This window comes from Pollachius pollachius (assembly GCF_949987615.1).
Source record: "Pollachius pollachius genome assembly, chromosome: 16".
NCBI classification, from domain to species: domain Eukaryota; kingdom Metazoa; phylum Chordata; class Actinopteri; order Gadiformes; family Gadidae; genus Pollachius; species Pollachius pollachius.
The window spans coordinates 622,284-648,514 of record NC_136949.1 but is presented as its reverse complement, the minus strand read 5'-3'; the positions used below and the strand labels follow the sequence as shown (position 1 = coordinate 648,514).

The following is a 26,231-nucleotide window of genomic DNA, read 5'->3' as shown; positions in this document are numbered from 1 at the left end:
ATTCCTTACATCTCTCCTAGTCCTACATCCTCTCTCCTTATCTCCTCCCTCCTAGTACTTACATCCTAGCCCCCCTCTCCCACTGCTCGTTTAGAGACTCGTGTGTTTCGAGGAGTTTCCACACACACAAGACTGTTTCGAGTTTTCAGGCAATATTTAGATTTTGCGTAATAATTAAACGTTGCCTAATGTGTTGTGTAACAGTTAAACTCGTATCTCGCGGTAGACGGGAGGGGGCTCTCAGAGAGGGGCAGTGCAGAGCGTTGGGGTTAGCGTAGCAAACACCTTGGCTTCACCTTGTCACCCTCTTTGTAATAATATATAGAAATAAAATAATATTAATGTGTCATATATATTTCCGATTCACATATTATTGTATTTATAATACATATTTATGTATAATTAGGTATTCACAGTGTATCTGTGGATACGTTTTTCTAGCTGTGAATTACATTTATGTATTTAATATTCATGTTTTGAGGCTCAAAGGAATACAATGTTCAGACATGGTATTCTGTAATCCGTTTGGACTAGGGAGAGACGGAGCTACTAGGTTGACAGCTGGACAAGTACTTGTACTATTCTGGTATTCTATCATAAGATCTCATAGATGAAGGCAGATAAGTCTGTTTTGTAAATCCTTCATGTGAACAGGTACTTTTCAGAACAGAACAAAAGTTCCTCCTCTTGGTTCCTTGTCTAGGTTCCTTGTCTAGGTTCCGGGAGGGGTTTTTGATCTTGAGTTGAAGGTGAATACCGAAGGAGAGCGAGGGAGGGATAATGCTCTGAGCAGCCCCAGAGAAGGAGTTGGCAGCCACTGCTACTGGAACAGGGAACTATTGACTTTGTTCCCCTACTCCTCTCAGCTCTCTCACTTCCTCCTCTGACTCACACTCTCAGTCGCCCTTCGTCTGTCTCCAGCAGAGAGCCGGATAAAGGCAGAGACACACACACCAACACACAGCGAACAGAGACAGACAGAGAACGGAGAGACAGACAGACAGGAGTAAACGTCCATCAGGTGAGTTTGGTCCACAACACAGAGGAGTGTTTGTGTGTGTGTGTGTGTGTGTGTGTGTGTGTGTGTGTGTGTGTGTGTGATGGAGAGTGGGAGAGACAGAGAGAGAGAGAAGAATGTTACGTTGCCCCGTTCCATAGCTATGTGTGTTGGTATTATGACTGTTTTGTAACAGAGACGCATGTGTGCGTGTGTGTTATAAGGAAGTGAGGGAGTGCACATTGGAACAAACTCCAGATCATGTTGTGTTCTCTGTAGTGTGTTGTTAACAGCACACGTGTTCACTGGAGTGTGTTACCAGCATATGTTGTGTTCTCTGTGTTACAAGGACATGTTGTGTTCACTAGAGTGTGTTGTTACCAGGACACGTTGTGTTCTCTGTGTTACCAGGACACGTTGTGTTCTCTGTGTTACCAGGACACGTTGTGTTCTCTGTGTTACCAGGACACGTTGTGTTCTCTGTGTGGTTACAGCACATGTTGTGTTCACTAGAGTGTGTTGTTACAGGACAGGTTGTGTTCTCTTTAGTGTGTTGAGTCAACATAGAGAACGAATCTGCTTCATATCTCACTTCATGTTGACCAGCTGAGGAGGTAGGAGGTAGGAGAGTGTTGCCCAGGTGAGGAGGTAGGAGGTAGGAGAGTGTTGACCAGGGGAGGAGGTAGGAGGTAGGAGAGTGTTGACCAGGGGAGGAGGTAGGAGGTAGGAGAGTGTTGCCCAGGTGAGGAGGTAGGAGGTAGGAGAGTGTTGACCAGGGGAGGAGGTAGGAGAGTGTTGCCCAGGTGAGGAGGTAGGAGAGTGTTGACCAGGTGAGGAGGTGGGAGAGTGTTGACCAGGTGAGGAGGTAGGAGAGTGTTGACCAGGTGAGGAGGTAGGAGAGTGTTGACCAGGTGAGGAGGTGGGCGTGTCATACGGTAGAGATATGTTACGGTAACGGTAACACCAAACCTCCTCCCGTCTTTGTTCAGGGTTCATTTAATCTCCGTTGTGTTCCGTCCATGCCACCGCGATACAGAAGCTCTTTAGAGCGAGTTGACACCGACCCCGTCCAGGGGTGGATTAGCTGTTTGACACCAGAGCTGGTCCAACAGAGACTGGACGTGTTCACAAGGTTAGCCCTAGACCAGGGCTGTCTGTCACATGACACACAAATACACAGTCAAATGATCCTGTGGCCCCGCCCCTTCTGACGTCACCTGTCACCCTCTAGTACACAGGTGGTTCCCATGGAGACCTACCAGGAGCAGAAGGCTAGGAGGCTCCTCCCCAGAGACAGCCCCCCGGGGAGCCACCCCTCCTCCCCCGGCCCTGCAGACCCCCACGACCCCCAGCCCAGCAAGGTTGAGCGCTTCCTGAAGCTGGGCTACACCCACAGAGACATCCGCCGTGTGCTGCAGAGCCTGAAGCCCGACGCCCAGACCAACGACATCCTGGAGGAGCTCATCAAGACCTCCCCCCGGACCGCGGCCCAACCCACCTCCCTCCCCAGCCCGGCCCCCAGCTCCACACCCCGGCTGGTGGCCCGCGGCTGCAGCCTCACAGACCCCGGCCCCCGGGCCCCTAGCCCCCGGGCCCCAAGCCCCAGGAAGGCCTCGGCCAAGGCGGATCAGAGCAGCGGTTTCAGGCCGGTGGTCATCGATGGAAGCAACGTAGCCATGAGGTAAGAGACGGGTGGGAGGACGGTGTTAGACAGAAGTAGGGGGGGCAGAGACCAGAGGCTAGTTACTCACAGCATCATAGCCTAGAGGCTACTGACCCAAAGGGTAGCCAGGTGGCTACTGACCACAAGGACAGCCTAGTGGCTACTGACCACAAGGACAGCCTAGTGGCTAGTGACTCAAAGGATAGCCTGGTGGCTAGTGACCAAAAGGAAAGCCTAGAGGCTAGTGACTCCCAGCATCATAGCCTAGAGGCTAGTGACTCCCATCATAGCCTAGTGGCTGGTGACTCCCATCATAGCCTAGTGGCTGGTGACTCCCATCATAGCCTAGTGGCTGGTGACTCCCATCATAGCCTAGTGGCTGGTGACTCCCATCATAGCCTAGTGGCTGGTGACTCCCATCATAGCCTAGTGGCTGGTGACTCCCATCATAGCCTAGAGGCTAGTGACTCCCATCATAGCCTAGGGGCTGGTGACTCCCAGCATCATAGCCTGGTGGTTTGTGAGTCCCAGCAGAGAGGTTGTGATTCCATCCAGGTCAGGTCAAACATTAAAAGGTTTCCGTGATCTCTGAAGGACCTTTTCATTCGATTTCCCCCTGCACCAGGGCACAATGTGTCGGTTCCTCCGCCGACTTCCTCTTCTGTGTTTTTCTGTTATTTATACTCTCTCAGAAGTACTGCATGTGAACATTTCCTCTCCACACACCCTTACCGGTGGGAGTGTGATTGATCTACACTGAGGGCGAGGCTTCAGTTCACAATGGGGTACTTAGCAGCTAGCAGCTAGCACCTAGCAGCTCAAAGCTAGCAGCTAGCCTAGCACCCGGGGCTGCCAGAGTGTGAATATGAACCATATTTCGCTACAAAGCGTGCGGTGCACACCAACACCCCTGAGCCGCAGTTTCACTTCCTCTTGTCCCAAACCGGTTTCAACAGGGGGTTAAGGCTGTTTGTTTTGGCGTCTTCGCAGCCATGGCAACAAGAAGGTGTTTTCCTGCCGTGGGCTGCAGCTGGCGGTGATGTGGTTCTGGGGGCGGGGCCTGCGTGACATCACCGTGTTCGTCCCCTTGTGGCGCAAGGAGCAGCCGCGCCAAGACACTCCCATCACAGGTACACCGTCACCACGGACATAGGCCGCGTCAGCCCCTGGGGCGGGGCGGGGAGGCGGGAGAGGCTAAGGCGGAGCGGGTCGGCTGGTAACCTGAAGGCGGCCGGTTTGATCCCCGGCTCCTCCTAGCTGAGTGCCGAGGTGTCCCTGAGCGAGACGCCTCACCCTGACCGCTCCCGACGAGCCGGCTGTCGCCCTGCGGGGCTGACTCCGCCGTCGGTGTGTGAATGTGTGAATGTGTGCATGAATGAGTGAATGTGAGGCGGTATTGTTAAGCGCTGTTGAGTGGCCACAAGTTAGCAAAGCGCTGTCTAAATGCAGTCCGTCTAATCCCCCAGACCAGCACATCCTGGAGGAGCTGGAGAGCCGGAGGATCCTGGTGTTCACTCCGTCGCGACGCGTCAGCGGGCGGCGTGTGGCGTGCTACGACGACCGCTACATCGTGCGTCTGGCCGTGGAGTCGGACGGCATCATCGTCTCCAATGACAACTACCGCGACCTGCAGACCGAGAGCCCGCAGTGGAAGAGGTTCATAGAGGAGAGGCTACTCATGTACACCTTCGCCAACGACAAGTAAGACTAACCCAAGCCTCTGTACTGTCTAACCCCTACCTGTACTGTCTCACCCCTACCTGCTCCTTAATGACCTGTCTCTGTACTGTCTAACCCCTACCTGCTCCTTAATGACCTGTCTCTGTACTGTCTAACCCCTACCTGCTCCTTAATGACCTGTCTCTGTACTGTCTAACCCCTACCTGCTCCTTAATGACCTGTCTCTGTACTGTCTAACCCCTACCTGCTCCTTAATGACCTGTCTCTGTACTGTCTAACCCCTACCTGCTCCTTAATGACCTGTCTCTGTACTGTCTAACCCCTGCCTGCTCTTTAACGACCTCTCTGTACTGTCTAACCCCTACCTGCTCCTTAACGACCTGTCCCAACTCATCTAACGACATGTCCCAACTCATCTAACCCCTGCCTGCTCTTTAACGACCTCTCTGTACTGTCTAACCCCTACCTGCTCCTTAATGACCTGTCTCTGTACTGTCTAACCCCTACCTGCTCCTTAATGACCTGTCTCTGTACTGTCTAACCCCTACCTGCTCCTTAATGACCTGTCTCTGTACTGTCTAACCCCTACCTGCTCCTTAATGACCTGTCTCTGTACTGTCTAACCCCTACCTGCTCCTTAATGACCTGTCTCTGTACTGTCTAACCCCTACCTGCTCCTTAATGACCTGTCTCTGTACTGTCTAACCCCTACCTGCTCCTTAATGACCTGTCTCTGTACTGTCTAACCCCTACCTGCTCCTTAATGACCTGTCTCTGTACTGTCTAACCCCTACCTGCTCCTTAATGACCTGTCCCTGTACTGTCTAACCCCTACCTGCTCCTTAATGACCTGTCTCTGTACTGTCTAACCCCTACCTGCTCCTTAATGACCTGTCTCTGTACTGTCTAACCCCTGCCTGCTCCTTAATGACCTGTCTCTGTACTGTCTAACCCCTACCTGCTCCTTAATGACCTGTCTCTGTACTGTCTAACCCCTACCTGCTCCTTAATGACCTGTCTCTGTACTGTCTAACCCCTACCTGCTCCTTAATGACCTGTCTCTGTACTGTCTAACCCCTACCTGCTCCTTAATGACCTGTCTCTGTACTGTCTAACCCCTGCCTGCTCTTTAACGACCTCTCTGTACTGTCTAACCCCTACCTGCTCCTTAACGACCTGTCCCAACTCATCTAACAACATGTCCCAACTCATCTAACCCCTGCCTGCTCTTTAACGACCTCTCTGTACTGTCTAACCCCTACCTGCTCCTTAATGACCTGTCTCTGTACTGTCTAACCCCTACCTGCTCCTTAATGACCTGTCTCTGTACTGTCTAACCCCTACCTGCTCCTTAATGACCTGTCTCTGTACTGTCTAACCCCTACCTGCTCCTTAATGACCTGTCTCTGTACTGTCTAACCCCTACCTGCTCCTTAATGACCTGTCTCTGTACTGTCTAACCCCTACCTGCTCCTTAATGACCTGTCTCTGTACTGTCTAACCCCTACCTGCTCCTTAATGACCTGTCTCTGTACTGTCTAACCCCTCGCCTCCACAGGTTCATGCCCCCAGACGATCCCCTGGGGCGTAGCGGTCCGACCATCGACAGCTTCTTGCGAAACGTGCCCTGGGAACAGGAAGTCAAGCAGCAGCACTGCCCCTACGGTACCTTAATGTCTATAATAAACTATATTATAACTTTTATTACCATATTATCTATAATAAACTATATATTATAACCTTCAGTACCGTATTATCTATAATAAACTCTATATTTTAAACTTTTAGTACCTTATCATCTATAATAAACTTTATATTACAACCTTCAGTACCGTATTATCTATAATAAACTCTATATTATAACCTTCAGTACCGTATTATCTATAATAAACTATATTTTAACCTTCAGTACCGTATTATCTATAATATACTCTATATATTATTACCTACAGAACCTTATGCTTTATATAAATGACACTATATAAAGCGACTTACAATAAGTGCATTAAACCAATAAGATAGAATAGAGAGTACATCAAAGGCATCAAATAAGTTTCTTCTTTTTCTTGTTTTGATGGGCAAGGATGCGTATTATAGAGAGAGAGAGAGAGAGAGCGAGAGAGAGAGAGAGACAGAGATAGAGACCAACAGACATCACTGCACGTCAGTCAGGCATCAGGGCACCACAGAGGAGACCTGGTTATTTCCTTGATGGTGGAGATATGTGGACTGACGTCCCAGCAGTGTGTATGATATGTTGGTGTCGGATCTGAGGACAGGGTAGAGCCCCAGGCTGGTTTGAACTCAGCTTTATTTACATATGAGGAATGTGTCGAGGACTTCCTTGTACTGAATGGGCAATTACATCTGATTGTTCAAGCCCTCCAGTTCCTCTTCTATGCAATCTGCAGGCTTTGTCTGAAACGCTACAGCCTGAGAAACTGAAGACTGAGAGACACTTTAGCTGGAGGCACTTCAGTCTGAGACACTTGAGCCTTAAATACTTTAGCCTGAGACATTGTGGCATTAGCCTGTATACCCCAGTGGATCTGCTGTTGTAAAAGTGTACCTTGTGCTCCCCTATTTGGTCAATAATCACTTTATCCTGCCTCCTTCCAGGTAAGAAGTGTACTTACGGGAGCAAATGCAAGTTCTACCACCCTGAACGGGCCAACCAATCACAGCTCTCGGTGGCTGACGAGCTGCGAGCCATGGGCAGGCCGACACCCATCCACCAAACGCCCGCTTACCTCGAGGTGGAACTCACCTCTATGTACCCCCCCACCTCTCCGGCGAGGAGAGACCACGCCAACCCCAGGGCCGGTCAGACCTGGGGGCCGGGGGAGGCTGGAGGCCCCCCGTCCTCCCTGGACCAGGCCCTTGGGTCCATGGAGGGCTCTGTGTCGGAGCTCCGCCTCCGGTCCAGCGACGGTCTCTCCAGCGGCTATTCTAGCGGCTACTCTGGGTCCTCTGGTTTCCACAGCGAACCCTGGGGAGGCGGGGTCTGGGGCAGCCTGCCTCTGGCCCCGCCCCCCAGGGGGAGCAGCATGTCAGGGGGCGGGGTCACAGAGGAGAGGCGGACCCTGAGCAGTCAGCTGAGCACCCTGTTCCCTCCTCGCACCGTCCAAGAGATCATGGACAGCCACCCCCACGTGGCAGACATGTCCCAACTCATCTCCCTCATACAGAGGACCACACCCCTGTCCTAGCCCTAGCTTTATCTTAACTTAACCCCTGACCCCTAGCTGGACCCTAGCTCTATATTAACTTAACCCCAAACCCATGCTCTATCCAAACCCTAACCTAACCCACACCCTAGCTCTATTCCTAACTTAACCCCAAACCCATGCTCCATCCTAACCCTAACTTAACCCCTAGCTCGACCCCAGCTCTATCTTAACTTAACCCCAAACCCCTAGCTCTATCCTAACACTAACTTAACCCCAAATCCTAGCTCTAACTTAACCTCAACTCTAGCTCTATCCTATCCTAACCCATGCTCTATCTTAATTTAAACCATGCTCTATCCTGACCTTTAACCCTAGCTCTACCCCAACCAAGGGGTATGTATCCTTAACGAGGAAGCAGGCCATGTTGAACCCAGGGCGCTGTTTATCTTCTCAGCATTAAAACTGTTCCTCGGGTCAGAGTTAAGACCTCACCAGGTTGTAAACGTGCAATGCACTTCTCTATTGCTGGATTGCCAGCGATGACCAACAGCATACTGTTGTGTCCCAGTTGCCTCAAAATGAGGAAACTTATTTTGTTAAGATTTATGGTTCAGAAGAGAACGTTTCCTTCCTCCTAGCTGTGAATACCACTGTGCCTTTATCTCAGACCATGTTTTACAATGTGTGGAATAAAACTTTTTATACCTGATTATGTGCAGTATTTTTGTTGTTTATAGTTTTGTCCAAACTAAACCTAAACTTAACCTAGATAGCTTATTAAAGCTAAACCTAACCACACCAAACATTGGTAACTTTAAATCTAAACTTAACCAAACCAAGCTAATTGTATACCTAGACGTAACCAAACCCTAGCCGACAGTATACCTACACTTCACTGAGCACTTGTTAAACGTCTACCTTAACTTAGCAAAACCCTGGCTCACTGTATACCTCAACTTAACTAAACCCTAGCTAACTTTAAACCTAAATTTAACCAAACAAAGCTAACTGTATACCTAAACTTAACCAAACCTTGATAACGTTCTACATAAACTTAACCAAACCCTAGCTGACTTTCTACCTAAACTTAACCAAACCAAGCTAACTGTATTCCTTAACTTACTCAAAAAGCGTTTTGCTTCCATCCGCATGTTGCTGGAGGCAGGTATCTGTAGGCTCGAATATCTCATATATATATCCGTTAACACATCTAATGCGTCATGGGAATATTCCCCAGGACATATCTTTCACCCATTGAAAACGGGAGATCAGAGCTGGATCACCTCGGCATATTAACTGAAATCCTGCGAGTGCCTCTGCGATGAGTTCAAGAGAACAACCGCAGCAGGTGGCGCCATCTGGCGGAGGACAGAGGCTTCGGCTTCAAACACCATTAAAGACTTTTCCAGAATAGATTTTTTTAATTATTTTTACAAATAACTTATCTGTTACAAAGACAGTTTTCCCAGCTAAAATCAAAAAAACACTTTAGATATCCAAATAATTTGTTTTTCCACGTAATAAAACAAACTCCTGGTTAGAAACAGGAGTCCCACTTTGTACGATTTCAGTTGGTTTTGTTTTAAGGCACTTTGATTGGTGAGAGACGAGACCCAGGCACTAATGCACGGCTTATTTTTTTTTCACAAAATGTGGGAAAACTTCACAAAAATAATCATGACACAGTTTCTGGAACTGATTTGCAATTAGAAAACGTTTGAAATCGTCACCAAGAAAGCAGACAGGAAGGAGGAAGCGACCTGATAAAGATGGCAGCCCCGGCACGTCCGTAGCGTCAGGTGACGTCGACGCCCGGACCGCAGGAACACTTCAAATATTCAAACGTCCACGCTTTTATTTTGAAAAACCGATTCAGACGGTCTAAGGCGGTTTTGTAAAGTCCGGAGGAGGCCGATGGCGCCCGATGGGGTCAGCCAATCGGGCGTCTCCCCCCCAAAGTCAGAGTGATTCCGTGTGGCGATGTCGTCCCGTCGCGACTCAAACCTTTATTGATTCAAACCTTTATTCCAGTTGTCACAGCAACGCACCGAGGTCAACTGAGGTCAACAGAGGAGAGCGAGGGGGGGCTGGCTTGATGTTCGGTAAACAAGGCCGAGGCCACGCCCCTGGACCCGGGGGCAGGCCCAGGGGGGCGTGGCCTCATGACGACGAGGGTTCCGTCCGTTAGAGAGGCGGTCAGAGTAAGAGACAGGAAGAGGAAGTCTATAACGCTATACTTACAGGAAATACCAGAGAGGGGGGGAGGGGCCTCTCCTCTCCGGACAGTACTGTACACAAAGCATGCAGTAACCATGGAGACCCCCGTAACCATGGACACCACCGTAACCAGGGAGTGAGCGGAACCAGGAAGTGAGCGTTACCATGTAGAACCCTGTAACCAGGAAGTGAGCGGCGAAGGCTACGGCCCGGCAAGGGGTAGGCCGAGCCGGCGCCCCCCAGAGGACCGGGTGGGGGGGCAGACCGGACCGGGACCAGGTCTAGAGCAGACCGGACCCCAGAGGGTACACAGCGGGGTGCCGTGTGAAGTTCATAATACTGAAGGGGAGCAGTAGGAGTATCCCATGGTGCACCTGTGTCCCAGCGAGCAGGAGGGGGGGGGGGGGGGGGGGGGGGCGAGGTACGACTGACACACACACACACACACTCACACTCACACACTCACTCACACACACACACTCACACACACTCACTCACACAAACACACACACACACTCACTCCTGTGGGTGGTCTACTGGCTCTCTGATTGGGCGGGGGGCGGGGCTAGAAGTGTCTGCGGAAGTCACACTCCTCACAGCGGTGCAGCGCAGGGTGGTTGAAGAAGGTGCACGCCGTGCAGCTCCACTGGCTGCCCTCCTCCTCCTCCTCCTCCTCCTCCTCCTGCTGCTCCTGCTGATGCTGATGCTGCTGCTGTTGTTGCTGCTCCTGCTGCTGATGCTCTGAGGACGACTTTGGACCACGGACGCCTCCCTCTGGAGGAGGAGAGAGAGGTTAGAGGAGCGACGGTGAGGAGAAGGGAGAGAGATGGTGGAGTGAGCGGGCCTCACTCACCGACCGCCGCGGGACCTTTGGGTTTGGGCGGGACGAGGCCTAGGAACCCGATGTTGTCGTAGAAGTTGTCGATGGCACTGGGGTTAAAGTGTGGTCCTGCGCAGAGACACAGGCTCTTACTGGCTTATAGGCTTTTCACACATTGACTGAAAAGACCATTGTGGGTAAATCTGAGTGAAGTCCCAGTAAAGTCAGGGTGACGTCAGGGTAACGTCAGGGTAACGTCAGGATAATGTCAGGATAACGTCAGGATAACGTCAGGGTAAAGTCAGGGTAAAGATTAGGGCGAAATTTGGGAGAGATAGGGGAAAGTCAGTGGAAAGTCAGTGGAAAGTCCCGGTAAAGCTAGACACCAACCTCGTGTTTGCAGGAGATCGATCTCTTTGGTGAGGCAGTCGATGTCAATCTGCAGGATCCGGTTTTTACACCTCAACTGCTTCATCTCCTCGTTCTGAAAACCAAATGTCAGACATCAGAACCATCTGGTTCCACACAGAAGCATTTGGTTCCACGTAGAGAACCACAAAGGCGTCAAACTACTTTGAGGTTACAGGACACAAGCAGAAATATGGAGTAAGATAGTGAGAGATAGGGAGATAGTGATATAGTGAGATAAAGAGTGACAGTGAGAGGCAGAGTGAGGCAGATAGAGTGAGATAGTGAGAGGAAGTGAGACGAAGACAGAGGGATACAGAGAGTTGGAAAGTGCGAGACAGCGAGCGAGTGAGATAGTGAGAGACAGAGTGAGAGTGAGACGGATAGTTGGACAGTGAGGGTCTTACGGAGGGTGTTTGCGAGGCGGAGTTGGACCTCTCATTCCTCCTCCTGGTGAGGTCGTTCTCCATGTCGTTCACCTCCTCCTTCAGCTTCTCCAGCCGCTGCCGCTTCACCTCCAGCTCCCTCCACAGACGCTCCATACGGGCCTTCTGGTGCACCAGCAGGGCTGCACACACACACACAGTACGCTAATAACACACACACACACAGTACGCTAATAACACACACACACACACAGTACGCTAATAACACACACACACACACTACGCTAATAACACACACACACACAGTACACTAATAACACACACACACACACAGTACGCTAATAACACATACACACACACAGTACGCTAATAACACACACACAGTACGCTAATAACACACACACACACAGTACGCTAATAACACACACACAGTACGCTAATAACACACACACACACAGTACGCTAATAACACACACACAGTACGCTAATAACACACACACACACAGTACGCTAATAACACACACACAGTACACTAATAACACACACACACAGACACAGTACGCTAATAACACACACACACACAGTACGCTAATAACACACACACAGTACGCTAATAACACACACACAGTACGCTAATAACACACACACACACAGTACGCTAATAACACACACACAGTACGCTAATAACACACACACAGTACGCTAATAACACACACACATACAGTACGCTAATAACACACACACAGTACGCTAATAACACACACACACACAGTACGCTAATAACACACACACAGTACGCTAATAACACACACACAGTACGCTAATAACACACACACAGTACGCTAATAACACACACACACACACAGTACGCTAATAACACACACACACACACAGTACGCTAATAACACACACACACACACAGTACGCTAATAACACACACACACACACAGTACGCTAATAACACACACACACACACAGTACGCTAATAACACACACACAGTACGCTAATAACACACACACACACACTACGCTAATAACACACACACAGTACGCTAATAACACACACACACACAGTACGCTAATAACACACACACAGTACGCTAATAACACACACACACACAGTACGCTAATAACACACACACGGTACGCTAATAACACACACACAGTACGCTAATAACACACACACAGTACGCTAATAACACACACACAGTACGCTAATAACACACACACAGTACGCTAATAACACACACACAGTACGCTAATAACACACACACAGTACGCTAATAACACACACACACACAGTACGCTAATAACACACACACAGTACGCTAATAACACACACACACACAGTACGCTAATAACACACACACAGTACGCTAATAACACACACACACACACACACACACAGTACGCTAATAACACACACACACACACACAGTACGCTAATAACACACACACACACACACAGTACGCTAATAACACACACACAGTACGCTAATAACACACACACACACAGTACGCTAATAACACACACACAGTACGCTAATAACACACACACACACACACACACACAGTACGCTAATAACACACACACACACACACACAGTACGCTAATAACACACACACACACACACAGTACGCTAATAACACACACACAGTACGCTAATAACACACACACACACACAGTACGCTAATAACACACACACAGTACGCTAATAACACACACACACACACACACACACACAGTACGCTAATAACACACACACATACACACACACAGTACGCTAATAACACACACACACACACAGTACGCTAATAACACACACACAGTACGCTAATAACACACACACACACACAGTACGCTAATAACACACACACACAGTACGCTAATAACACACACACATACACACACACAGTACGCTAATAACACACACACACACACAGTACGCTAATAACACACACACACACACAGTACGCTAATAACACACACACGGTACGCTAATAACACACACACATACACACACACAGTACGCTAATAACACACACACACACACAGTACGCTAATAACACACACACACACACAGTACGCTAATAACACACACACAGTACGCTAATAACACACACACAGTACACTAATAACACACACACACAGACACAGTACGCTAATAACACACACGCACACACAGTACGCTAATAACACACACACACACAGTACGCTAATAACACACACGCACACACAGTACGCTAATAACACACACACAGTACGCTAATAACGCACACACAGTACGCTAATAACACACACACAGTACGCTAATAACACACACATCCACACACGGTACGCTAATAACACACACACACACACAGTACGCTAATAACACACACACACACACAGTACGCTAATAACACACACACACACACAGTACACTAATAACACACACACAGTACGCTAATAACACACACACAGTACACTAATAACACACACACACACAGTACGCTAATAACACACACACAGTACGCTAATAACACACACACACACACAGTACGCTAATAACACACACACACACACAGTACGCTAATAACACACACACAGTACGCTAATAACACACACACAGTACGCTAATAACACACACATCCACACACGGTACGCTAATAACACACACACACACACAGTACGCTAATAACACACACACACACACAGTACGCTAATAACACACACACACACACAGTACGCTAATAACACACACACAGTACGCTAATAACACACACACAGTACACTAATAACACACACACACACACAGTACGCTAATAACACACACACAGTACGCTAATAACACACACACACACACACAGTACGCTAATAACACACACACACACACAGTACGCTAATAACACACACACAGTATGCTAATAACACACACACAGTACGCTAATAACACACACACAGTACGCTAATAACACACACAGTACACTAATAACACACACACAGACACAGTACACTAATAACACACACACAGTACGCTAATAACACACACACACACACAGTACGCTAATAACACACACACAGTACGCTAATAACACACACACAGTACGCTAATAACACACACACAGTACACTAATAACACACACACACAGACACAGTACACTAATAACACACACACACACACAGTACACTAATAACACACACACAGTACGCTAATAACACACACACAGTACGCTAATAACACACACACAGTACACTAATAACACACACACACAGTACACTAATAACACACACACACACAGTACACTAATAACACACACACACACAGCACACTAATAACACACACACATTACACTAATAACACACATACACAGTACGCTAATAACACACACAGTACGCTAATAACACACACACAGTACGCTAATAACAAACACACAGTACGCTAATAACACACACACACACACACACACACACACACTGCACCAGCAGGGCTGCACACACACACACAGTACGCTAATAACACACACACAGTACACTAATAACACACACACAGTACGCTAATAACACACACACAGTACGCTAATAACACACACACACAGTACGCTAATAACACACACATCCACACACGGTACGCTAATAACACACACACACTACGCTAATAACACACACACAGTACGCTAATAACACACACACAGTACGCTAATAACACACACAGTACGCTAATAACACACACAGTACGCTAATAACACACACACAGTACGCTAATAACACACACACAGTACGCTAATAACACACACACACAGTAAACTAATAACACACACACAGTAGGCTAATAACACACACACAGTACGCTAATAACACACACACAGTACACTAATAACACACACACACACACAGTACACTAATAACACACACACACACAGTACACTAATAACACACACACACAGTACACTAATAACACACACACACAGTACACTAATAACACACACACACACAGTCCACTAATAACACACACACACACACACAGTCCACTAATAACACACACACGCACACAGTCCACTAATAACACACACACGCACACAGTCCACTAATAACACACACACACACACACACACAGTACACTAATAACACACACACAGTACACTAATAACACACACACAGTACACTAATAACACACACACACAGTACACTAATAACACACACACACACACACACTGCACCAGCAGGGGTGCACACACACACACAGTCATCTATACACTAATAACACACGCGCGCTGCACCAACAGGGCTGAACACACAACCCACCCAGTATAAGGTCCTAAAATGTCCTCAGAGACTGAGGGAACTCTACTGGCGTCGTACCACCGGGTTCTCCGACAACAAGGGTGCACTCGGTTCTCCTTTGAGGTTTCAGTTCGGTAAATGACTCTGTTTGGACAGTGGTTTTCTATCTCCTGACCTCAGAGGACCCAGGTATAAGACTATATAATGCAGCAACATTAGCCCTCTGTCCACCTGTCTGTCCACCACACATCTGTAGATATAGAACTACTAGATGTTATAAAGAGGAGTGTAGATATAGATCTAATATATGTTATTATACAGGGACTGTAGATATAGAACTACTAGATGTTATAAAGAGTGTAGATATAGATCTAATATATGTTATTATACAGGGACTGTAGATATAGAACTACTAGATGTTATAAAGAGTGTAGATATAGATCTAATATATGTTATTATACAGGGACTGTAGATATAGAACTACTAGATGTTATAAAGAGTGTAGATATAGATCTAATATATGTTATTATACAGGGACTGTAGATATAGAACTACTAGATGTTATAAAGAGTGTAGATATAGATCTAATATATGTTATTATACAGGGACTGTAGATATAGAACTACTAGATGTTATAAAGAGTGTAGATATAGATCTAATATATGTTATTATACAGGGACTGTAGATATAGACTCCTAGATGTTATAAAGAGTGTAGATATAGATCTAATATATGTTATTATACAGGGACTGTAGATATAGACTCCTAGATGTTATAAAGAGTGTAGATATAGATCTAATATATGTTATTATACAGGGACTGTAGATATAGACTCCTAGATGTTATAAAGAGTGTAGATATAGATCTAATATATGTTATTATACAGGGACTGTAGATATAGACTACTAGATGTTATGCAGGGGGGGGGTTAGATCTAGATCTTTAAGATGTTCTACAGAGGGGTATAGATCCAGGTCTGCTAGATGTTCTACAGAGGGGTATAGATCCAGGTCTGCTAGATGTTCTACAGAGGGGTATAGATCCAGGTCTGCTAGATGTTCTACAGAGGGGTATAGATCCAGGTCTGCTAGATGTTCTACAGAGGGGTATAGATCCAGGTCTGCTAGATGTTCTACAGAGGGGTATAGATCCAGGTCTGCTAGATGTTATACAGAGGGGTATAGATCCAGGTCTGCTAGATGTTCTACAGAGGGGTATAGATCCAGGTCTGCTAGATGTTCTACAGAGGGGTATAGATCCAGGTCTGCTAGAGCCCACCCCCACTGACCTTGTGTGTAGGCCGCGTCGTCCGAGCCTGCGCTGAGCCGGCGGTGCTCGCTGGGCCGGTCCCGGGCCTGGGGGTCCGGCTGCAGCGGGGGCTCCGCCTCGCTGAAGTGATGGTCTGGGAGCGGGAGCAGGTTGGCCGTCTCGAAGGTGGGGGACACCACGCCCGGGGACACCGCGGGGGGCTTGTTGGGCGACACCGTGATCTTGAAAGTGTACTTGGTGTTGGGCTGGGTGACCACCACCCGGGGGGACGACGCCCCCAGCCCGCCCCCCGCCCCCGCGTGCCCGACGCGGGACTTGGGCGGATGGTGGTGGATGTAGGCGGGGCCCATGCTGAGCCCGCCCCCCAAGGCCCGGCCCCCCGACCCCGAGCCCTGCATGGGGGCGTTGGCCGAGATGTAGACCGTGGGGGGGTTGCGGCCGCCGCCGCCGTCCTCCGCGCCGGCCGAGATGTAGAACTTGGGGGCGCCGCGGGGCGGGGGCATGGCCGAGGCCATCGGGGAGCCGTCCTCGCAGGCGGAGGGCGGGTGGTGCGCGGCGGGGGGGCTGGCCGAGATGTAGACGGTGGGCTGGCTGCGGCTCAGCCCCCCGATGGACAGCGGCGCGCTGGAGGAGGAGCCCGAGGACGAGGAGGAGGCCGGGCAGGAGTTGGAGGAGGCGCTGGGGCGCGGCCCGCCGGAGGCCCGCAGCACGGCGCTGCTGGAGCTCCGCTGGGGCGACTCCAGCTTGATCTCGATCTGGTTCTTGCGGGGGCCGGTGGAGATGTTCTGGATGTTGTACTGGCTGAAGGAGGAGGGGGGCAGGGGGCCGGCGGGGGCCTGCAGGAGGGAGGAGGGGGCCTGGGGGGTGGTGGGGGAGCTGATGGGCATGTAGACATGGGAGGTCTGGTGGGGCCCCTGGTGGGGGCCCTGGTGGGGGCCCTGCTGGGGGCCCTGGTGCTGCGAGGAGGAGGAGGAGGAGGAGGCATGGGGGAGGCCCGGCCACGCCCCCGCCGGGCAGGACGGGTGGGGGTTGATCTGGTACATCTGGGGGGGCTGTGAGGTGGGGCTGTACTGGGCGCGGGCGGCGCCGGGCTGGGGGCCCCGGTGGACCCCCGTCTGGCTGACGTAGGGCCGGATGTAGATGGCGTTGCCCTGGGGGCTGCCCATGCCCGCCTGCGGCCCCCCGTGGATGTGCAGCGAGGTGGGGGTGTTGCGGCCCGTCTTGGGGGCCAGGGTGACGGTGATGGGGTTGAAGCGGGGGGGAGCGCCGCCCTGGGGCCCCTTGGCCGGGTACAGCCCCAGGTGCCGGGGGGGTTGGGGTTTGCGCTGGGGGGCGTCCATCGCCCCGTACGCCGCCGGGCGGGGGGGCCCCTGAGGCTCCTGCTGGTAGAAGTCGGAGCCGGGGCCCGTGGGGGTCTGGAGGGGCCCGTCCCCCAGGCTGTGGGCCAGCGTCCTGCTGCCGTTCATCCTGGGGCCCGGGGGGGTGCCGCTCGGAGCCGGGGTGGTCAGACCCAGGCTCAGCTTGGTCATGTGCTTCCGGAGACCGGAGATGCTGGCGTCTGATAGGCTCTCTGTCTCCTCGCTGTACAGGTAGGCGGGGCTCAGCTTGGACAGGTACGTGCAGCAGGCGTCCACGTTGTTGTTGTTCTGGACGGACACAGAGAGCGGCTACAGAGTATTTATACACATTGAGGAACACGGCACCGGAGCTAGGGATGGTCCGGTAGCATTTCTCCTTCCCGATACCAATTCCTGAACTGGAGCATCGGCCGACACCGAGTACTTATCGAGCATTGTAACTACTATTAGCACTTGTTCTTATTGAAGGGTTCTCTCACAGCGACAGCAATGCATAGCCGGATTACTTACTGTCTACAATCATTTTCTTCAGCATTAGATCATTTATAACGTTTAATTATAATAATAAATGTGTATTCTTGTAGTCAAGCGTCCATGTTTTTCGACTTGGTAGCTCTATCACACGTCGGCCGGAGATGGAGCTTCCCCTTACGACCTCCCACCGCCGATCGCTAACCACCGCGGCTCAACACCGCGGTGTGTGTGACGCTCTCTGCCTGCGTGGTTACGGAGTGAGTCCCGTGACCGTATCGGATCAGCGCATAGACTTGCATACTCGCCGATACCGCGTTTTAGCCAGTATGGGGGGAATTTCGATATTGTTCTCGGTATCGGGACCACTCTACACATACTGGCACAAACTGCAAACACAGGAAGGAGCTAACCTGCAGGACGCACTGGGACACGACGCCCTCGGGGACCTCGGGGTACTTCTGGCGCAGGTCGTGTAAAACCTGAGTGTCTATCTGCTGGCTTCCCTGGGCCATTCGTCTAGAGGCAGGGCAGGACCGCTCGCTCCAGGGGCAGGGGCCGGTGGGGTCAGCTAGAGGTCACCGGGGGACACAGCACTCCCCCAGCTTCATCATCTGTGGGTGGGGAGGGAGGGAGGATGAACACATGAATAAAGTGAACAATCCGATCACACACATTTGGCCAGGTGGGCGTGCATATGAAACAGCAGGAAAACACGTGGCGCTTTTCATAAATATAAGTCTTGATTAAGTTGAAGGTTAGCCCCTGGACTGAGAGCTGCTAGGTGGTTAGCCCCTGGACTGAGAGCTGCTAGGTGGTTAGCCCCTGGACTGAGAGCTGCTAGGTGGTTAGCCCCTGGACTGAGAGCTGCTAGGTGGTTAGCCCCTGGACTGAGAGCTGCTAGGTGGTTAGCCCCTGGACTGAGAGCTGCTAGGTGGTTAGCCCCTGGACTGAGAGCTGCTAGGTGGTTAGCCCCTGGACTGAGAACTGCTAGGTGGTTAGCCCCTGGACTGAGAACTGCTAGGTGGTTAGCCCCTGGACTGAGAGCTGCTAGGTGGTTAGCCCCTGGACTGAGAGCTGCTAGGTGGTTAGCCCCTGGACTGAGGGCTGCTAGGTGGTTAGCCCCTGGTGGTTAGCCCCTGGTGGTTAGTGCTGGGTCTAGGTGGTTACCCCCTTTACTAGATGGGTGGGCCCCCGGGTCAGAAGGTCCCTTAGTTGGTTAGCCATGCTCAGAAAAGGGCTAAACAGGTTGTGCTCTGACTAACGCTCACTAACCCCACCCCGACGCAGAAGCACCCAGCCCTCCCCCGGTACGAGTGGGGGTAGAAAAACAAACACAACCCGACATACCACCACTTTCCCCGCTGATTGGCAGGGTGGTTGTGCAAGCGGCGTACGACTATCTAAAAACTGGTTTAACGGGAAAGCAGCTAGCAGCAGGGTTTAAGTGGCTAGGAGCCTAGCGCCCCGTTAAAGCCTCCTCCACTCCTTGCCTTGCTTTCCATGAAACCAAACACCCACAGTGAGATCTAATCTATCGGTTTAACCTCCCTTTACAAGCACCAGGGTCAAGTTTTGATACATGGAAAAAGTATTTGTATATGTATCGAAGGATTAGCAGTAATACCCCTGACAAGTATTTATGCGTGGATAAAGTATTTGTATATGAATCGAAGGATTAGCAGTAATACCCCTGACAAGTATTTATGCATGGATAAAGTATTCGTATGTCTATGGAAGGATTGGCAGTAATTCCTCAGACAAGTATTTTTACATGGATGAAGTATTTGTATGTCAAAAACTATGGAAGGAATGGCAGTAGTACCAGGGACAAGTATTTTTACATGGATGAAGTTTTTGAAGTTTTTGTATGTCTAACTTTGGAAGGATTGGCAGTAATACTCCTGAAAGAATTAATAGATGGATAAATAATTTGCATGGATACACAATACCTTGAAGGAAGAGCAAACGGGGACAGTCCCAAACCATTCCAGTATTGTATTCTAGGATTAGCATAGTCTGTGTTTAGGAGCAGAAATAAGCCTCAAACAAGGAGAGATCAAACCCCTACCACACAACGCATTGCTACAGCACACCCCACTACACCCTTACAACACAACAGCGCTTACAACCCGATTCGGGTTGTAAGACCCCTTACAACCCGATTACACTGTTATAACACACCCCACTAAACCACAACACACCACCCACGACACACCACTACAGCCAAAACACTGCTGCGACACACCGCTACGACACACCTACAGCCGACAGACCGCTACAACACAACACTACAGCCGACACACCTACAGCCGACACAACACTACAGCCGACAGACCGCTACAACACAACACTACAGCCGACATACAGCTACAACACAACACTACAGCCGACATACAGCTACAACACAACACTACAGCCGACATACAGCTACAACACAACACTACAGCCGACATACAGCTACAACACAACACTACAGCCGACACACCACCCACGACACACCACTACAGCCAAAACACTGCTGCGAAACACCGCTACGACACACCCCTACAGCCGACAGACCGCTACAACACAACACTACAGCCGACATACAGCTACAGCCGACACACCACTACGACACACCTACAGCCTACACACTGCTACAGCCGACACACCGCTATGATGACACACCAATACAACACACCTACAGCCGACACACCACTACAACCGAAACACTGCTACGACACAACGCTACAGCCGACACACAACTACGACACACCGCTACGACACACCACTAGAGCCGAAACACCACTACGACACAACGCTACAGCCGACACACCACTACGACACACCGCTACGGCACAACGCTACGCCACAACGCTACGCCACAATGCTACGACACACCATTACGACACAACGCTACAACACACTGCTACGACACAACGCTACAACACACTGCTACGACACAACGCAACGACACATGCTACGACACACCACTACGACACACCTACAGCCATCACACTGCTATGACAAACTGCTACAGCCGACGCACCGCTACAGCCAACGCACCGCTACAGCTAGGACACACCACTTCAGCCATCACACCCCTACGACAGTCCAATACAGACGACACACCACTATGACACAACACTATGACAACAGTACGACACAAAGCTAGAGCCTACATACGACTACCGCTGACAGACTGTACAGCCGACACACCGCTGCGACACAACGCTACGACACAACGCTACAGCCGACACAACGCTACAGCCGACAACGCTACGACACAACGCTACAGCCGACACAACGCTACGACACAACGCTACAGCCGACACAACGCTACAGCCGACACAACGCTACGACACAACGCTACAGCCGACACAGCGCTACAGCCGACACAACGCTACAGCCGACACAGCGCTACGACACAAATCTATAGCCCACACACCGCTACGACACAACACTACAGCCGACACAGCGCTACAGCCGACACAATGCTATGACACAAGCTTACAATACAGCGCTACAGCCGACACACAGCTACAACACATTCTCAGTGTGTGTCCACGGGACCCATCGCACACTCAAAAACTTGATCCCACATTGGTGATCCTTTCAGAGATCTCAGGTACAAGATGCTGAGTTTAATTGTCTCATACTTAGGATAACACATTTGTGATCTGAATAAAATAATGAAACATCTGCTCTGTCGTGACCTACTAGCAACTGTCTTAGTATTATGTTAATTCACATTATTTTACATATAGGGACATTTTCATTCTGCATTGATAAAAACATCTGAAAACGTCCTTATTCTTACCCGCCGCTTACCACTAATAAATAAATGTATATATATATATATATAAAATACTACACTATGTCTGCTCTTTTGATTTAAACAAAGTTAATCTTTGTTGTTCACGCTATCAGGAATCAGGAACCAGGACCAGAAACAGATCGACTGCTAAGTAGGTTTTCACACAAAAAACGTTTGTTTTGGTCTCGTGTGCATCACAATAACTATAAGAGAAAGAGTGTGGTCCCAACTGTCAGAATATAGCCGTAGTACATCTCTTTAGATACATCTATCTTTATACATGTAAATACATCACAACTTGGTTCCTTTGGCTTCAGACCACAGCAAGGGCCGATCAACATCTTAAGCAACACTGAACATCTTAGGCAACACCGCAACACACAAACAAAGTACTAATCTGTTCACACTGCTAGGAATGGACCATACAAGATGGTTGGTACATTTAACAACCTTAAACACGTTTATTATACCACATAGGACTCTTATACATGTATAATATGCCAGGTAGGACTCTTAAATACGTCCTTTTATATAATTATATTACACTGTATAACCATTAAATGTGTGTATTATAGCAGGCATGACTCCTAATGTGTGTATTACACCAGCTTGTACTTGTAATATATGTATTGCACCAGCTAGCACTCTAATATTTGTATAACAACAGGTAGGACTCTAAATATGGATACTTTAGCAGGTATGACTCTTACTGCGTCTACTTTAGCAGGTATGACTCTCAATATGTGTATTACACAGGTAGTACTCTTAATGTGTGTATTACACCAGGTAGTACTCTAACTGAGTGTACTTTAACAGGTATTACTCTTAATGTGTGTATTACACCAGGTAGTACTCTAACTGAGTGTACTTTAACAGGTATTACTCTTAATGTGTGTATGACACCAGGTAGTACTCTTAATGCGTGTATTACACCAGGTAGTACTCTAACTGAGTGTACTTTAACAGGTATTACTCTTAATGTGGATATTACAACAGGTAGTACTCTTAATGTGTGCATTACACCAGGTAGTACTCTTAATGTCTTTACTTTAGCAGGTATGACTCTTAACATGTGTATTACATCAGGTAGTACTCTAACTGAGTGTACTTTAACAGGTAGTACTCTTAATGTCTTCACTTTAGCAGGTATGACTCTTAATATGTGTATTACATCAGGTAGTTTATGCGTTTATACCAGGTAGGATTGTTAAACATGTGTATGACACTGCATAACTGTGTATTACAATAAAAACCCAGAACGTTGATACATTTAAAACCTTAAATAAGAGTATTACACACTAAATGCACTTACACAGAACACTAGTATTACCCAGCTGTGAATCACTACCAATACCAGGTAAATACTCACAATGGTTGAGCAACATGTTGTTAATAAGTGAATAAGCATTACTCTCTTGTGATATGTCGTTACTGAGAGTAACAACGCTATTTATTATCGCACCACTTCAACAATTTCTTACGACGTTGTACGAAACGCTCAATGGAAAAAGTAGCAACACGTCACGATAAAATGTAATAAACTAGTTAAAACAAGTACCAAATCACTAGTAACTAGCTAACCAGGGACCCGAGCACACAAAGAAACACCGAGTTCCAACATCCAGTGTGGGGAGAGTATTAGAAGTTAGGAAACAACCACAGCTCCAACTTTTTCCACCAGTCAAACGCCGACAACAAACTTTTCCTCCCCGTTTTATGCCCTACTCCGGCGGGTCAGAAGTAAACCCAAACCGGTCCGTTAATCCACCACTTAATCAACCACATTATAAACTTTGTTAACTTAGTTAACTTTAAATACACTGGGCCTAGAAGCGGAGAGGGAAGCCTACCGTCTCCTACCGCCGCCGCTCCCCGGGCCAGCGGGTCTCCAGCAGGAAGAGAAGCCGAGCGGGGGAAGCCCTGCCGCGGACCCGGAGCTCTGGCCGCGCCGAGGCCTGGGCCTCCTCGGTCCTCTACTGGGGGGATACAGCCCCACGACCCCCCGCCGGTGGAGAGGCTCGGAGATACTTGTGACAGCGCCTCGCTATCGTCTCGACTGCGCTGCTTTTTTCTTCTTTTCTCCTCTTTTCTCCTCCAGGAGAAACAAAATACCGTCTCACAATATGGAGGCTTCTGAGGCGAGCAGCTATCGCGAGTGGAGGAGGTGTGGATATCGCGAGAGGAGATAGTCGTCTGAGACTTTATACCTTGGATGTATAATAAGAATATTTCTAGTCTAAGGTGTGAGATTTTTCCAGTGTCTGGGGCTTGTGGAGATGCTGACGTGCTATCTCCATACTAGACTTGTCGCTATGCGCTGGCACAGGAGTAAAGTGACTGGCTGTCAAACTAAGACCAGTTTTTAAATCAAAACTCTCAGAAAAAAGGCCATTATCATTGTTCTTCCATGGGCAGTATGGTAGTATCAGTCTAGCTAATGGTGTGTGTGTGTGTGTGTGTGTGTGTGTGTGTGTGTGTGTGTGTGTGTGTGTGTGTGTGTGTGTGTGTGTGTGTAAGACTGACTGGAGGGTAGGGGGAGGTGGAGGTGGAGAGGTGGGGAAGTTTTGGAGGAAGGGAGGGGAGGGTTAGGGGACAGCCAGAGGTGGTGGAGGAGTGGAAGGGAGGAGGGAAGGGAGGAGGAGGAAGAGGAGGAGGAGTGGAAAGGAGGAGGGAAGGGAGGAGGAGGAGTGAAAGGGGGGAGGGAAGGGAGGAGGAGGAGTGAAAGGGAGGAGGGAAGGGAGGAGGAGGAGTGGAAGGGAGGAGGGAAGGGAGGAGGAGTGGAAGGGAGGAGGGAAGGGAGGAGGAGGAGGAGGAGTGGAAGGGAGGAGGAGTGAAAGGGAGGAGGGGAGGGAGGAGGAGGGGGGAGGTGGAGATAGGGGAGAGAGTTGGAGGTTATCTAGGACGAAACACGAAGCGTCTGGAAGTTGGAATCAAAGGTCTCATAACTCCATTGGTCACATAACCTGTAGGATTATTAAATCTATGTATGATATCAACAATGATATATAGTAAACAAAGTTTCTGTCATGTTGTCCTGGTGTATGTCTTGTGTTTTATCATCTCAAACCTGATGAATTGTTATCAGGTTGTACGGTAGCTAATCTCTTCTCTGGTTGTCATCAGGTATTCCCGCTGCCTGGTGGAGCTGCAGTCGGGCGACATCTTGTGGAAAACTCCAAAGCGTCTACCAAAAGTTAAGGTTAAAATTAAACGAGCTTGGTATTTTATTACAATAAAATAAATGGCCAGCCTTTTTTAATATGAAGAATATATCAGTGATAGGACCTGAATTTATTGATTATATACATCCCTGTCCATCAGCATTTACTATTTCCAGGTCATTTTAAGCTACAAGCTAGATGCAATGGAGGAGATGGCGACTTTAAATACTTAAATAATAGTTATATTTACCACTACATATTTGAGGGACAACAGCGAGCATTAAAAGACAAAGGTTTAACAATATCCGACGAGAAATTCTATATTCTAGTCGACCTATTTCATGTAGGCCTTCTGAAATGCTTTCTGTGGTTCAACAGCGAACATAGGGGATCTAATGTCACACCTCCTTTTGAAGCCTCAAGTTGAAGGAAAACAGATAGATAGGCCTACTCAGCTGCCTATTTCCACATTTTATTAGTAAAAACGAAATCTTTTGAGTTACTACTTTGGTTAAAACCGACGGACTATTTGAATTAAAATGAATGTCAGTTGAGTCTCCGTCTCATC

The 26,231-nt window shown here is 48.9% G+C and overlaps 2 protein-coding genes across 3 annotated transcripts; one reads left to right on the top strand and one right to left on the bottom strand.

The window, feature by feature from the left end:
* Window positions 1–761: 761 nt before the first annotated feature.
* On the top strand, window positions 762–8,219 carry LOC307088146 (endoribonuclease ZC3H12A-like). The gene is made up of 6 exons (XM_079753945.1): window positions 762–1,021; window positions 2,229–2,678; window positions 3,651–3,790; window positions 4,127–4,361; window positions 5,899–6,005; window positions 6,960–8,219. Exons 2-6 carry the CDS (start codon window positions 2,245–2,247, stop codon window positions 7,547–7,549), a joined length of 1,506 nt encoding a protein of 501 aa, XP_079610071.1. The 5' UTR covers window positions 762–1,021; window positions 2,229–2,244; the 3' UTR covers window positions 7,550–8,219.
* A 689-nt stretch (window positions 8,220–8,908) lies between these two features.
* Window positions 8,909–24,813, bottom strand: tab2 (TGF-beta activated kinase 1 (MAP3K7) binding protein 2). Of its 2 annotated transcripts, none has more exons than XM_079753458.1 (7): window positions 24,353–24,813; window positions 19,117–19,317; window positions 16,894–18,541; window positions 11,363–11,523; window positions 10,938–11,031; window positions 10,581–10,676; window positions 8,909–10,501 (listed from the first exon to the last, which is right to left on the bottom strand). In XM_079753458.1, exons 2-7 carry the CDS (start codon window positions 19,216–19,218, stop codon window positions 10,293–10,295), a joined length of 2,310 nt encoding a protein of 769 aa, XP_079609584.1. In that variant the 5' UTR covers window positions 19,219–19,317; window positions 24,353–24,813; the 3' UTR covers window positions 8,909–10,292. The 2 variants fall into 2 exon arrangements, with proteins under 2 accessions (XP_079609584.1, XP_079609585.1); XM_079753459.1 differs by having other exon boundaries at window positions 16,894–18,520.
* Window positions 24,814–26,231: the final 1,418 nt, after the last annotated feature.

Bases quoted from the DNA above. Each gene is read 5' to 3' on its own strand.
- LOC307088146 (XM_079753945.1), top strand. From the start codon at position 2,245: ATGGAGACCTACCAGGAGCAGAAGGCTAGGAGGCTCCTCCCCAGAGAC. The intron at 4,362-5,898 runs GTAAGACTAACC...TCGCCTCCACAG, and splicing joins TACACCTTCGCCAACGACAA to GTTCATGCCCCCAGACGATC. The intron at 6,006-6,959 runs GTACCTTAATGT...GCCTCCTTCCAG, and splicing joins GCAGCAGCACTGCCCCTACG to GTAAGAAGTGTACTTACGGG.
- tab2 (XM_079753458.1), bottom strand. From the start codon at position 19,218: ATGGCCCAGGGAAGCCAGCAGATAGACACTCAGGTTTTACACGACCTG. The intron at 11,524-16,893 runs GTCAGTGGGGGT...GTGTGTGTGCAG, and splicing joins CGACGCGGCCTACACACAAG to CCCTGCTGGTGCACCAGAAG. The intron at 11,032-11,362 runs GTAAGACCCTCA...TTTGGTTTTCAG, and splicing joins CCGCCTCGCAAACACCCTCC to AACGAGGAGATGAAGCAGTT.